Source organism: Mirounga leonina, unplaced genomic scaffold (genome assembly GCF_011800145.1).
Source record: "Mirounga leonina isolate KUSES-001 unplaced genomic scaffold, KU_Mleo_1.0 Mir_114, whole genome shotgun sequence".
NCBI classification, from domain to species: Eukaryota; Metazoa; Chordata; class Mammalia; order Carnivora; family Phocidae; genus Mirounga; species Mirounga leonina.
In genome coordinates, this window is record NW_023270265.1 from 19223116 (window position 1) to 19236628 (window position 13513).

The 13513-nt window shown below is 40.5% G+C and overlaps 1 protein-coding gene across 6 annotated transcripts in view; it reads left to right on the plus strand.

Moving 5' to 3' along the window:
• Positions 1–111: 111 nt before the first annotated feature.
• The window catches only part of HECTD2 (HECT domain E3 ubiquitin protein ligase 2), a 71923-nt gene continuing 58521 nt past the window's right edge, over positions 112–13513 (plus strand). For all 6 annotated transcript variants that reach the window (XR_004682873.1, XM_035024953.1, XM_035024962.1 and 3 more), the window contains exon 1: positions 112–295. Coding sequence is in view for 5 of the 6 variants with exons in the window: in XM_035024953.1 (XP_034880844.1) it covers positions 158–295 (138 nt within the window). In the remaining variant the exon portion in view is untranslated. The remainder of the gene's footprint in view (positions 296–13513) is intronic.

Consider the following 13513-nt stretch of genomic DNA (forward strand, 5'->3'; position numbering starts at 1 on the left):
GGGCGCGGGGGCGGCGCGGCGGCGGCGGTTGGAAGCGGCGGCCCAGAGCCCTCTCGCGGCCGCGGCGGCAGCAGCGCCAACCCCAGCAGCAGCCCGGCCCCCGCCGCCGCCGCCGCCGCCGCCGCCGCCGCCTCGCGCTCCCGCCGCCCGGCCCGACATGAGTGAAGCGGGTCGGGTGCCCTCGCCAGCCGCGCCGCCGGAGGTGGCAGCGGCAGCTCCGGACGAGAGGAAAGGGAAGGAGGCTGAGCGCGAGAAGCTGCCGCCCATCGTGTCGGCGGGCGCCGGAGCTGCTGCGGTAGGTGCCGGGCGGGGGCAGCGGGGCGCCCCGACGGCGGGCGTCGGGAGGGAAGGCAGGGGGCGCCCGGTGACCCCCGGGGCCTCCCGCGGAGATGCGCCCAGGCCGTCCTTCCCCGGGCTGGAAGGGGAAGTGTGCCTGGCGGACAGCCGCGAACACTTGAGCTGCACCTTCCACAATCGGGAAATGTTGGGGTGGCCGCGTCCGCTGCCTGTTCTCGGTTATTGTCTGGTTTGGGGGGCCCACCTTCTCTAAAGAAATGACCGGCATCTTGGAGTCGACGTTATCATCTGTTGGGTGAGGGCAAGGTGTCAGGCAGAGGGGAGTGGGTTTTCCACGGAGGTGCCTGCCTGCCTTTGGGACGCGGAGATTTCCCCCCTTCTCTTCGCTTTTCTTTCCCTTCCGCCCTCGGATTGAACAGGCTGTGCGGCGAGTTCCACTTAATTGTGACCTTTCCGTTGCTGTCAGGATAGTGGGAGTTGGATGCCTCGGTGATGGCTTTATTTTTCATATGGTACAGACGTGTGACGTAAGGTGGGGAAGCTTTTTTAACCTTTTATTTAAACTCAAGTTATCTAAGCTTGACAGGGATGATTTCCCAGCTGGATTTTCTTAAGGATTATTTGGAGAGCGCTCTAAGCCTTCAAACTACATATTGCCAGATGATGTAATGGGACAGCCCCCCCCCCTCCCTGTTTTTACTGGTGGTTATGACTCTGGTTACTTTGAAGCGCACACACACAAATTAATCTCTGATTTTTGAGAATTTTATTTGATATAACATTTAAATACTTTTTGAAAGTTTGCTTTGGTACGTTTAAAGGCCATGACTTGTCATGCCTCTGTGCTTGACAAAATAGTAAAAGTTTAGAGAACATGATACATTTTCTTTATTCCTACTTGCAATTCATTTCTTAAAACCTCCCTCTTAAATGACTAAGAAGTTACTAAAATAGCTCACTCTTTAAAGTGTTAGGAATAATGTTTTGATTCTGTAGGTTTTTAAAAAATGTCTAGGGACTGTGATAACTGGAAATTGTTAGAACAGTCTCTGATCATTAAATCAGTGCAGCAAAGTGTGGACAATAATAAAATGACACACATATTAAAATATAGCTACAGTGGAGTGGTAAAGTGGAGTTATGTGCGGTTAGGAATCACTTTGGGAAATGCTTTGAAGGAATTTGTCACCCAACTGCTTGCAGACCCAGTTCTTATGTTGATACCCTAGGCTTTCAGAGTTTATCCAGGATGTTCTTAACTTGCAAAAAGACAGTGTTTTAAAAGTTCATTCCAGGGCTCCTGGGTGGCTCAATCGTTAAGCGTCTGCCTACGGCTCAGGTCATGATTACAGGGTCCTGGGATCAAGCCCTGCTCCGCGGGAAGCCTGCTGCTCCCTCTCCCACTCCCCCTGCTTGTGTTCCTTCTCATGCTGTGTCTCTCTCTGTCAAATAAATAAATAAAATCTTTAAAAAAGATAAATAAAAGTTCATTCCTAAATCAGTTGTTTAAAACAATGAATGCATATGCTTATAAGAAACAGTTATATGAATGGGTTTAGGTCCTCAAGTGAGCACCCTTCCCAAAACATATTTATCTCAGTGTAACTGAAAAATTGAAGGTTCAGAATAAAAACTTGGAGAAATTAATATAGTATGGACCCAGGTCTACAGACTGTTTCCCGAAACCCTTGGAGTTTAGAGTTTTGGAATCCAGAGTTTTTCAGATTTTAGAAAGGCAATTCAGTACATATGTCATATATAATATCCACAGTGAGGTCCTGGCCAGTTCTTCATAATCAAGCATGTCAGTAGCTCTGCAGTGAAATGTATGTGTGTTCTCACTAAGAGAGGTAAAGTCAGACAAGTATAAATAGTTCAGATCAGGTTGGATTGTCAGAGTTCAGGTCAGGTACATGTTTTGTCACCATATGAGTTACAAAAACTTTTCAGTTCTAATAGTTTATAGGATTTCAGAAGTGTGAATAAAGGATTATGGACTTTTACTACTAGTCAAACTAGAATAGAGTTCCAATAAATTTTTTAAAACCTTGAATTAAAGAAAATTGAAGAAAATACATGTTTGGTCCTCCAGAGGGCAGGAGAGCTGGGATGATATCTGAGTTCACCAGCAGGTGGGGGAAGGTCTTGCTGTGGAAGGACAGGGAAAGACAGTTTGTGGCCTGTTTGGTTGTTTTTCAGCCTCCACTGTGGGTTAGATGAAGCTTCTGGAGGTTTGCTTAGGAACCTGACTGCCATCAATAACTTTTTCTTTGGGCCACTTTAGTGATTCTTTTTGCCCCAGGTGAACAGTTCTATGTAGACTGAGTTTATGACTCAATGTAACCCTACATTATTGGCTTTTTCCAAAAATCATTCTATTACATTTTTATGGGAGTTTGGAAATAATTTAGAGGGACAGCTCCCTAGAATAAATAGAAGGCCAAGTTATGATGACCCTAAGTAAGCTTGAAGAGTTGGGACTATAGCCTGGAAGTGTAAAGAAATATGCAGGGACCGTGGCGCCTGGGTGGCTCAGTCGTTAAGCGTCTGCCTTCAGCTCAGGTCATGATCCCAGGGTCCTGGGATCAAGCCCCACATCGGGCTCCCTGCTCCGTGGGAAGCCTGCTTCTCCCTCTCCCACTCCCCCTGCTTGTGTTCACTCTCTCACTGTGTCTCTCTCTGTCAAATAAATAAGCAAAATCTTTAAAAAAAAAAAAAAAATGCAGGGGTGGGATTGAGGGTGCTGGAAAAAGCAGCCCTAAAAGTGATTGATCCTAAGACCACCTAAGTGTGAAGGAAGTCTGTTCTAGCCAGGAAGTGCCTAACACAGTGGTCTCAAACCTGAGTGACCAGAGTTTCCCTGGTAGCATGTTAAAATCCTGATTCCCAGATCTCACCTCAGAGCACCGATTTTCAAATTTTGATGCACCGTAGAATCACCTGGGGAACTTTTAGAGCCATCATTGTCCAATTTCAGTTGCAAACCAGTTAAATCAATTTCTGTGGATGGGACTCAGACTTTTAAATTCTCAGATATAGCTAAGATTGAAAATTCATGCTTTATGTACTAAATTAAGAGTGCCATGAAATCTGTGTTTTAACTGCATTTCTTCAGGTTTATGGAGCAGCATTTGAAATGGACTGGTGAAAGTTATGGATTAAGTCAATGAGGCACAGCAGAAATCAAGGGTGGTGGGGGGAACAGAAATGTTGGTTAAAGTGGTTCTAATTAGAGATGCTCAAGAGGCTCAAGATAGAGACCTCAGAAAACCATCAGGGTGCATGGTTTGGCCTTGCTGCTGTGGAGAGGTGACACAAGTCCACAGAGTTGAGGAGACTAAGGAGTTGGAAACAGGACATGGATACAAAGGGGTGCTGGTGTGAACATTGAATTTGCTGAGGTTGACAAATTGGAGTGGAGGAGACTATTGTAAATTAGTTGCTGATATAATACTGAAGTTAGAAAAAAAAATGGTGAGTAGGGAAGAAGAAAATGGTCAAAGGAAGAGCAGAAATAATAGTGGCTCAGTCGGTTAAGTGTCCGACTCTTGGTTTCCGCTCAGGTCATGATCTCAGGGTTGTGAGATCAAGCCCTGCCTGGGGCTCTACGCTCAGTGTGGAGTCCGCTTGAGATTCTCTGTCTCCCTCTCTCTCCCGCAGCTCACGCAAGCACTTGTGCTGTCTCTCTCTCTCAAATAAAATAAATAAATAAAATCTTTAAAAAAAGAAGAAATAATAGTAGCAAGTGAGGATGAGTGTGACTGTCTACTTCAACATTTAAATCAGGTGAACAGGAAAAGGGAGGAAGTTCTCCACAGGATAGGATAGCAAGGAATGAAATGGGTTTAAGCAAGAGCTAGATTTAATTAAGTCAGGGAGATGAAGGGAAGTGGAGGAAATCAGTTTAGGATTTCAAAGGGAAGTTTGCCCACAATGAAGGCCAGAAGACTTGTCAAGTAGGTGGAAGCTGAGGGGAGGGTTTTGAGGGAAAGCATAAAGTTTGTGGAGAGGATTTGGCAGGAAGTCAGTAGCAAGAATGAGAAGTTCATATACATCGTGTCAGGTGTGTATAAATGAGCTTGGTGAAGCCACTAGCCAAAATGTAACTACCAGTTATTGAACATCTATTATGTTTAGCTTTGGGCTCGATGCTACAGAAAACACAAAAACATGGTTTAAAGAAAATTCCTGCCTCAGAGGAAGCAAGGCTAACACATGGAAACATAACAAAGCAAAGCAGTATGTGTAAGTCACAATGAGCCATAGAAACAATTTGCGCTATAGGAGACCAGAGAAAGGAAATCAATGTGTGCAGAACTGTGAAGAAAGGCCTTGAAGTAAAGGTAATTATTTAAGCCGGCTGGCCATTGAAGGATGATAGGATCTGGATGGGCAAAAGAAAGTGGGATAAGTAATCCAGTGGGGAAAACAACATGAACAAGGCTTAAGGAAAAGCATTAGGGAGTAATACAGGGAGCCCAGTGGAAGCATGCTGGGAACTTGTGGGAGGTAAGTAAGATTGCCTGGGGGCTGGAGCCAGATCACTAGGCAGAGAAGTATGGACTTTTTTTTTTTTTTTCTTCCTGTAGTTAGTGGGAAGCCACTGGAGTTGCTTAAATAGAGGAGCGACATAATGAAATCCATGGTAGTGATTAGCGGTAGTTAGCCGGGGGGAGGAGGAGGAAGAGTGCAAAGAAGGAGCTTTGAAGTTGGTACCCGAGATAAACAGTTGCATCCACTCAGGTGGTAGCCATGTGATTAACGGGAAGGGATGGAAGAACACACATGATGTGAAACCTTATTAGACAGCAGAATGGAAAAGAAGGAAGATTGATACAGAAAAGGATCCTGCAGTTTTCAGACAAGTTGTCTCAGAGAAAAATGTTTACATCAGAAGGCAATCCAGCCAATAGCATTCCAAATAAACATGTGTGTGTGAACTCACATAAACCCTGCCCATCTAGGTGTTTGGAACAATCTTATACATGGAGACTCTTATGCCCTTTGTCCATTGTGTTCTAAACAAGAGGTGAGACAGGAAAGAGTCAAGGTTATGGTGCAATTAATAAACCACAGATATTTTAAAAATGCATCATATCTGTATATGCTTAATATGTATAAGTAATATAAATAATAACTAGTATTTGAGTACGTACTCTATGCTAAGCATCTTCGCTGTATCTCTTGTTTAGTCAGATTGCAACCAAAAACAATCACAATAACCACTACAATGGTGAGGAAGGTATTCTCATTTCACAGAAAAGGAGTATGAGTCAGAGAGGTTACCTGTTCCTTGCCAAAGGGTAAAATGGCGAGTAAGGAGCAGAGCTTCATTGAAAATTGAGACGTTTCTGGCTCAGAAACCCATGCTCTTCCCATATACTGTATCTATGATCAGGGCAATGTGGTTCAGAGAAACTGCACCTATAGCAATATTTGTTCTTTTTTGAAAAGAGGATGTGGTCTAGTGACAAGTTTGTTCAAAATTTTGTTAACCAGAGATGGAACTATTATGAAGGAGAAAATCTGTTCTAGGATATCTGATAGTGTCAGTTTTAATGATGGTATGGAGGAATGAATTTTCTATGTAAAATAAAGCAATCTCATTAAAGAAAAATAATCTGAGGGTCTTGAGACATAAAAAGGAGGGGTGATAGCTATATAAATACATGTCCAGGGTGTCTCTAATTTTGAGTGGGTTGTAAAGTCTGTTTGTCAGGGTTTTTTTTGACTGCATAGCCATTATGTTGCTGCCTGCTTATTCTGTCATTCATAACTAATTCAGGATGTTAGGACACAAGGAATTTGTATGTAACAATTGGAGAAAAGTGGTCATTGTAAGTTGTGAACCAGGGAACCTCCAAAAGTGCATACAGGGTATGATACTGAACCCTCCTCATAAGGTAAGTGAGAAGACTAAATTAATACACATAAAGCATTTAGGAAAGAGCCTGGACAAAGTGAGCACTCAATAAATGTTGGATGATGATATTATTGTTGTTGTTGTTATTGTTATTTGCAAACCAACATCTGTAGCTGGAAAGCTGTTTGTAAGCCAGCCCACCTTTCTAATTCTGTCCTGTGGCTTTGGTACTTTCCTTCATAATCTTCTATATCAAGCTTCCAGTCCTGTACCACCCCATCTTCCTTCTCCTTTCCTACCATGTTTGTGTACATATGCACGCGCACACACACAAACACACTGAATGAAAGGACGTTACGCATTCTCTGAACTCTTCAGGGCTGGTGTATGCCAGGGTCCATATGAATTTCTTTTTGAAGAGGAAAAGAATAGCTTCAAAAAAGGGGTACAGCTAGTGTTATCTTGCCAGAGTAGCAGGTTATTTTGGCATAGTGTTTGCAAATTAACTTGCTTATTTTTAGTTTGAGTTGAGGAAGAGAGAGTAGAGAAAGATCAACAGAAGACAAGTGAGGAAGTGGGTGGAGCTGAGAAAGCTCTGGGAAGCTTTGATTTCCCTACTTTTTCTCCTGTTTTTGTTTTGTTTTGTTTTGTTTCTAGTATGAGTTTATGGGTGAAGGATTCCTTCTTGCATTGCAAAAATGTTAGACTGCTAAGCCTTATATGAAGAATTAGTTGTTCCTAAGTTGGTATTTGTAACTTAGTGACATTTTGCTAAGCAATCAAAAACATGTTTTGGGGAATGATTGTAGTAGATGAATATGCCTTTTAAAAATAGAAATTATTGATATTTTACTAATTCAACTGAATTGAAAAGTCTATCTGAAGTCTGAGCCTAGTCATTAAAGAAAGCTCTATTTCAAATTAACTTGGTTTTTATCCACATGTTTTTATTAAAGAACAGCAAACTGGTTGAGGAATTGTGATTGCATCAAATCATACATTTTACAAGTAGTATTTTACTGTGTAACAATAATCTATTGATGCAGTTTTTTTTCTCTTCCTATGTTGTAAAATAAGTGAGTAAAATCTCCTATACCACCGTGCCTTCCTGATGAGTGAACACTGAATTTTCTGTTTCAGGAATAACATTTCTTTTATATTAAGTAGGGTTAGTTTTCAGTAATTTATAAGATTAATTGCATTGTGACTTTTTTGGTGTCAGAATTTTGTTTCAGAATCCACACTCTTATTTCCTAGTCTCCTTTAAAAGAGGTGGCTTGGGGCGCCTGGGTGGCTCAGTTGGTTGGGCGACTGCCTTCGGCTCAGGTCATGATCCTGGAGTCCCGGGATCGAGTCCCGCATCGGGCTCCCTGCTCGGCAGGGAGTCTGCTTCTCCCTCTGACCCTCCTCCCTCTCATGCTCTCTGTCTCTCATTCTCTCTCTCTCAAATAAATAAATAAAAAATCTTTAAAAAAATAAATAAATAAAAGAGGTGGCTTATATCACTTAAAGAAAGCAATTCCACTTGGACTGGTGCTACTTAGTTTGGGAGGGAAGTTCACACCTTGCAGGTAGCTAACTTTCACATCTTAAAAGAAGGCTGTCAAGCAAAGTTAGCGCTTCTGATTTTATAACCCAGCATCCTAATAGGGAACCCTGAAAAAACATATAAAAAAGAAAAACAAAGTATCTTTACCCAGTAACAGGGCCTAAAATAGTCTCCTTTGTAGACTAAACACAGTTGAGGCCTCTCATCTGATATGGCCCTACCTGGTAATTTAGGTCAGTTTCTATAAAAAGTTGGTAAAGCAGGCTATCTTAAATGTTGGTAAAGCAGACTATCTTAAGTGTTTTTTATTTTAACTTAAAACATATAAATGTACATTTGTTCACCTGTCTTTTGACACAGTAGCCTTTGCTCAATACCACAGGAAGACACTCTTTGTAAAGTGGTTTTTCTAGGCATTATAGGTAGTTTCTGGACTCATTGATACTGAATGATACATGCATTATGCATTATATTAGGAGCTCTTGTTGAAATATTTATTTTTGGATTTGAAAAATATATTTCAGTGAGGTATATGGCCCAAAGTATAGATTGCTATGATATATTTATTGATGTATGTATCGATATAGATATGTATTAATAAATACATATATATCAGAAATTACCAAAGCAAGACACTCAGTTTTTATTCATTCAGATATCTTTTATTCTTTGTCTATAGAGTATTTTATACCACATTTAAATTCACTACCTTTCCAACAAATCCCTTCTTCCAAAAATGATGTACGGATGTTCTGAATCAGAATAATAATTCTGTTCTTTTTCCTAAGATTGTGTGCTGTATTGGATCTAGTTTAGGAAAATGTGTTTTCATCTGTCTAGATCAGCTCTGTCCAAGAGAAATATAATGCGAACCACATATGTAATTTAAAATTTTCTAATAGCCACATCAAAAAGAATCAAAATAAAGAGGTAAACTTACTTTTAATAATATATTTTATTTAGCCCAGCATATCCAGAAATTTACCATTTCAGTATGTAATCAATATAGACATTGGCTGAACTAAACTACTTCACTCTTTTTCATACTACGTCTTTGCAAATTGTATATTTTACACTTACTAGATATCTGTTTGTATTAGCATATTTCAAGTGTTCCATAGTCCCCTTCAGCAAATGGCCATATTAGTGCAGATCTGGATGATATCCTCTTGTCCTCCCAAGATTTCTTAAATCCATTCTTAGTTTTAATTATTGTTTATCCCTATTGTAGCAGTCCTCAAAGTGTTCATCTCTTCCACATCCTTATAGAGGTCCATGAGGTCAAAACTACTTTTATGATACTGAGATGTTTTGTCTTGTCTCATTCCCACTCATTCTCCTGAGAGTAGAGTGCAGTTTTCTGAAGGGTACATGACTTGGTATTGCAACAAATTGAACACAGAAGCAGATAGAAGAATCCAAATGTCTTCTGTGAAACCAGATGTTAAAAAATAGATCTGAAAAATGTAAATGCCGCTCTTCTCACTAAGACTTTTTTGTTGTTGTTTGAGAAAATATATTTTCCATAAATGGGTTTATTGTTATCTTAAAAGGAATTGAAACGTGCAACAATTTTTAAGAGTGTAAAGGGATCCTGAGACCAGAAGGCTTGAAAACCACTACTATAATATATGTTGAATTTCCTTTGTTTGTTTGTTTGTTTTTTTAAGATTTTTTTTTTATTTATTTGACAGAGAGAGACACAGCGAGAGAGGGAACACAAGCAGCAGGAGAGGGAGAGGGAGAAGCAGGCCCCCCGCGGAGCAGGGAGCCCAATGCGGGGCTCGATCCCAGGACCCTGGGATCATGACCTGAGCCGAAGGCAGACGCCTAACGACTGAGCCACCCAGGCGCCCCCTTTGTTTGCTTTTTATTTGGCATTTTGATGACAAGTATTCTACAAAAGTGTATTTTCCAACTAACCAAGTGTTATTGAACATTTTAGAATGCCCAATCATTATTTTTGTATGGAGCACTTTCTAAAATACATATGTACCTCTCAAATAGAAGGTACTGAACACAGTTTAACATGTCCTGTTGATTAGATCCCTGTGTCAGCTTTGCATCCAGAGCTGACCTCACCACAGAGCTCTTGCAGAGTCCATCTGTAGTGTTTGTCTCTTCAGTAAGTAAAACTTCTTCCAATTGACCTGAATAGCTAGAACATAATATTAATTTTCATTGATATAGTTTAAAACGCAAGCATTTCCCAGCTTGTTCACAAAACTAGTTAAATATGTTTAAAATATGTTATGAATAATGAATTTTGTAGATACAGGAATTCAATTTAAAATATTTTAATTCAAAGACCCTAAGGTAGTGAGATATTATGGCTTTAAAAGTGTTTCATGATGGGACAGAGCCAGCATTTTATTCTTTTATCAGTGATTGGTTTAGAATGTGAACAAAAATGTTTTATCTTCTACAGCAGCTTTTGGGGAATAGAGGATGAGCAAGGTAAATTTTCCCGGAATCTTGAATATGATAGAACTTGGTATTAAGTACAAAAGCTATCATGGAAAACCACGAATATCCTTCTTATTAGCACCTGATGAAAAATATGATAAAAAAAAATCAGAAATTTAACTTAAGTGTAGTTTGTTTCTCAGTAGAGGTTGAAAACAGGAATTTGTATAAAAAGTTAAAATAAGGTTGACAGTATTATATGTTAACAATAGCAGAGCAGATACTCTAAGTATTTATTTATATTTTTTGAAATTATTTGTGATTATAAGTAGTCAAAGAGACCATTGAGGTCCATGTTAGGTACTTGTGAAATATGATCTTTGATTAGTTATATAATTACTAAATAAATTTTTTTTGCTGTTTATTAAATCCATGGTAGCCTCTGCCTAGAGTTAAGTCTATTATTTATTATGCCAGGTTTAAATATTTTGAGGTTTGTTTCCTCAATGAGTTCTTGATGTTTTTTTCCCCCCGTGTTCCCTATTTGTGCTTATCTTAAATCTGTAACAGCTGGTTGGGTATCCTGCTACTCTCTATTCTTCAACACATCCAACCCACTGCTTATAGGCTGGCCACATTCCAGAACTTCATCCTTAGTGTTCTCCTGCTGTAGGACTCCTAGATTGCATTTTCAAAACTCCTCAGGAAACCAGATGTAATAATTGTGGTAGATCCAATTCTTAGAAGACTCATAAAGAAATGTTCTCTAACCCTTAATTTAGTCTGATGTTTGATGTCAATACCCAATAGCTTCTTGAGTTGATTCTCTAATTTTTAGTTTACCATGGTACAATATGCTGCCCTGTTTTTCTTGTGAAAGTATGAGGTTATGTGTAAAATTTCTCTTGTACAAGCTAGTGTGGGGCAATGGCTATTTTGTGAGTTAGCTTTTATTAATCTGTAGTGTACCATGGGCGCCTGGGTGGCTCAGTCGTTAAGCGTCTGCCTTCGGCTCAGGTCATGATCCCAGGGTCCTGGGATCGAGTCCCACATCGGGCTCCCTGCTCGGCGGGAAGCCTGCTTCTCCCTCTCCCACTCCCCCTGCTTGTGTGCCTGTTCTCGCTATCTCTCTCTCTGTCAAATAAATAAATAAAATCTTAAAAAAAAAAAAAAATCTGTAGTGTACCATCAGCCTCTGAAATTGTCCGTGATTTGTTTCATGTCATTTCAAGTATAAAGTATCAAGAACATGGCTATCTTAAAACAAGAGACTTAGCAGACCAAGGATTTTTTTCCATGTTTAAGTTTTTTTGATTACAAGAAACAGAAAGCTGGGCCATATATGCCTCCCTTAGGAAAAAGGAGGATTTATTGGAATGATACATATGCAGACAGCAAACTGGAACAGAGATTGGCTGCTCTCTGTGCCTCTGCTCTTCTCACTCTTGGCTGGCACACTTTTCCATATTCCTTCATCTAAAATCTGGAAAGACCTCCTTCTGAGTACATACTACGAAGCATCAATGCCCTTTATGCCAGGCCACCTAATGGGTAGCCACTCAGGCTACAGATGGCTGCCCTTTGGTTGAGCGCCTATCTCTGCTCCCATCTGTGGCCGTTCCTGCACGAAGAATAGCAGTAATGCTTTGAGAACCACAGAAGCAAACATTGGATTTCACAACCATGAAACATGCTCAGTGTATCTTCCCTCAAACCTTTGTACCCTTCCAGCCACTGGCCTTTCTCCCCTTCTGTAAAGCTTCTGGACAGAGCAATCCCTGCTCATTGCCTCCACTTCCTAACTTCCCACTCATTCATTAGTCCAGTTCATATAATTTCTGCCACCACCATTCCCCTGAATCTGTTGTCTCCAGTGTCCCCAAGATTTCACAGTTGTTCATTCAAGTAGGCACATTTTTGACCTAACCACTCTCCATTGTTTAACATCATTGACCACTTTTTTTCTTGAAAGTTGATCCTCCCTTCGTTTTTAACACATCACGTTTTCTTGGATTTCATATCTCCTTGGCCACTGATCCTTTATCTTCTTTGTCAGCTCATATCATACATACCTCAGAGATACTGCAGGTTTAGTTCAGACCACTGCAGTAAAGCAATATCACAATAAAGTGAGTCAAATAAAAATTTTTTTGATTTCCCACTGCATATGAAATTATGTTGACACTATACTGTAGCTTATTAAGTGTATAAAAGCATAATATCCAAAAAACAATGTACATACCTTAACTTAAAAGTATTTTATTGTTAAAAAATGCTGACCACCATCGGAGCATTCAGTGAGTCATAATTTTTTGCTGGTGGAGGGTCTCGCCTTGATGTTAATAGCTGCTGACTGATCAGGGTGGTGGCTGATGAAGGTTGGGGTGACTGTGACTGTTTCTTAAAATAAAACAATGAAGCGTGTTGCATCAATTGACTCTCCCTTTCACAAATGATTTCTCTGCAGCATGTGATGTTTTTTGATAGCATTTTACCCACAGTAGAACTTCTTTCCAAATGGAAGTCAATCATCTAAAACCCTGCCTCTGTTTTATCAACTAAGTTTATGTACTAATATACATCCTCTTGACATTTCAACAGTCTTCACCAGAACTAGATTCCATCTCAAGAAACCACTTTCTTTGCCCATCCATAAGGAGCAACGCCTCATCTGTTAAAGTTTTATGATGTGATTGCAGCAGTTCAGGCACATCTGAGACTCCACTTCTAATTGTAGTTCTCTTCCTGTTTCTACCACATTAGCAGTTACTTCCTCCACAGTCTTGAACCCCTTAAAGTCATCCGTGAGCGTTGGAATCCACTTCTTCCAAACTCCTGTGGATATTGCTATTTTGACCTCTTCCCATGAGTCACAGATGTTCTGAATGGCATGTAGAATGGTGAATCCTTTCCAGAAGTTTTCATTTGAGATTGCCCAGGTCCATCAGAGGAATTCCTATCTGGGGCAGCTACAGCCTCATGAAATGTATGTTTTAAATATGACTTAGAAATCAAAGTGACTGGGCGCCTGGGTGGCTCAGTCGTTAAGCGTCTGCCTTCGGCTCAGGTCATGATCCCGGGGTCCTGGGATCGAGTCCCGCATCGGGCTCCCTGCTCAGTGGGGAGCCTGCTTCTCCCTCTCCCACTCCCCCTGCTGTGTTCCCCCTCTCACTGTCTCTCTCCCTCTGTTGAAAAATAAATAAAAAGTCTTTAAAAAAAAAAAAAAAAGAAATCAAAGTGACTCCTTGATCCACGAGCTGCAGAATGGATGTTGTGTTAGCTGGCATGAAGACAACATTCAGTTCATTGTACATCTCCATCAGAGTTCCCGGGTAACCAGGTGCATTGTCAATGAGCAGTAGTATTTTGAAAGGCATCTTTTTTTTTTTTTTTTTTGA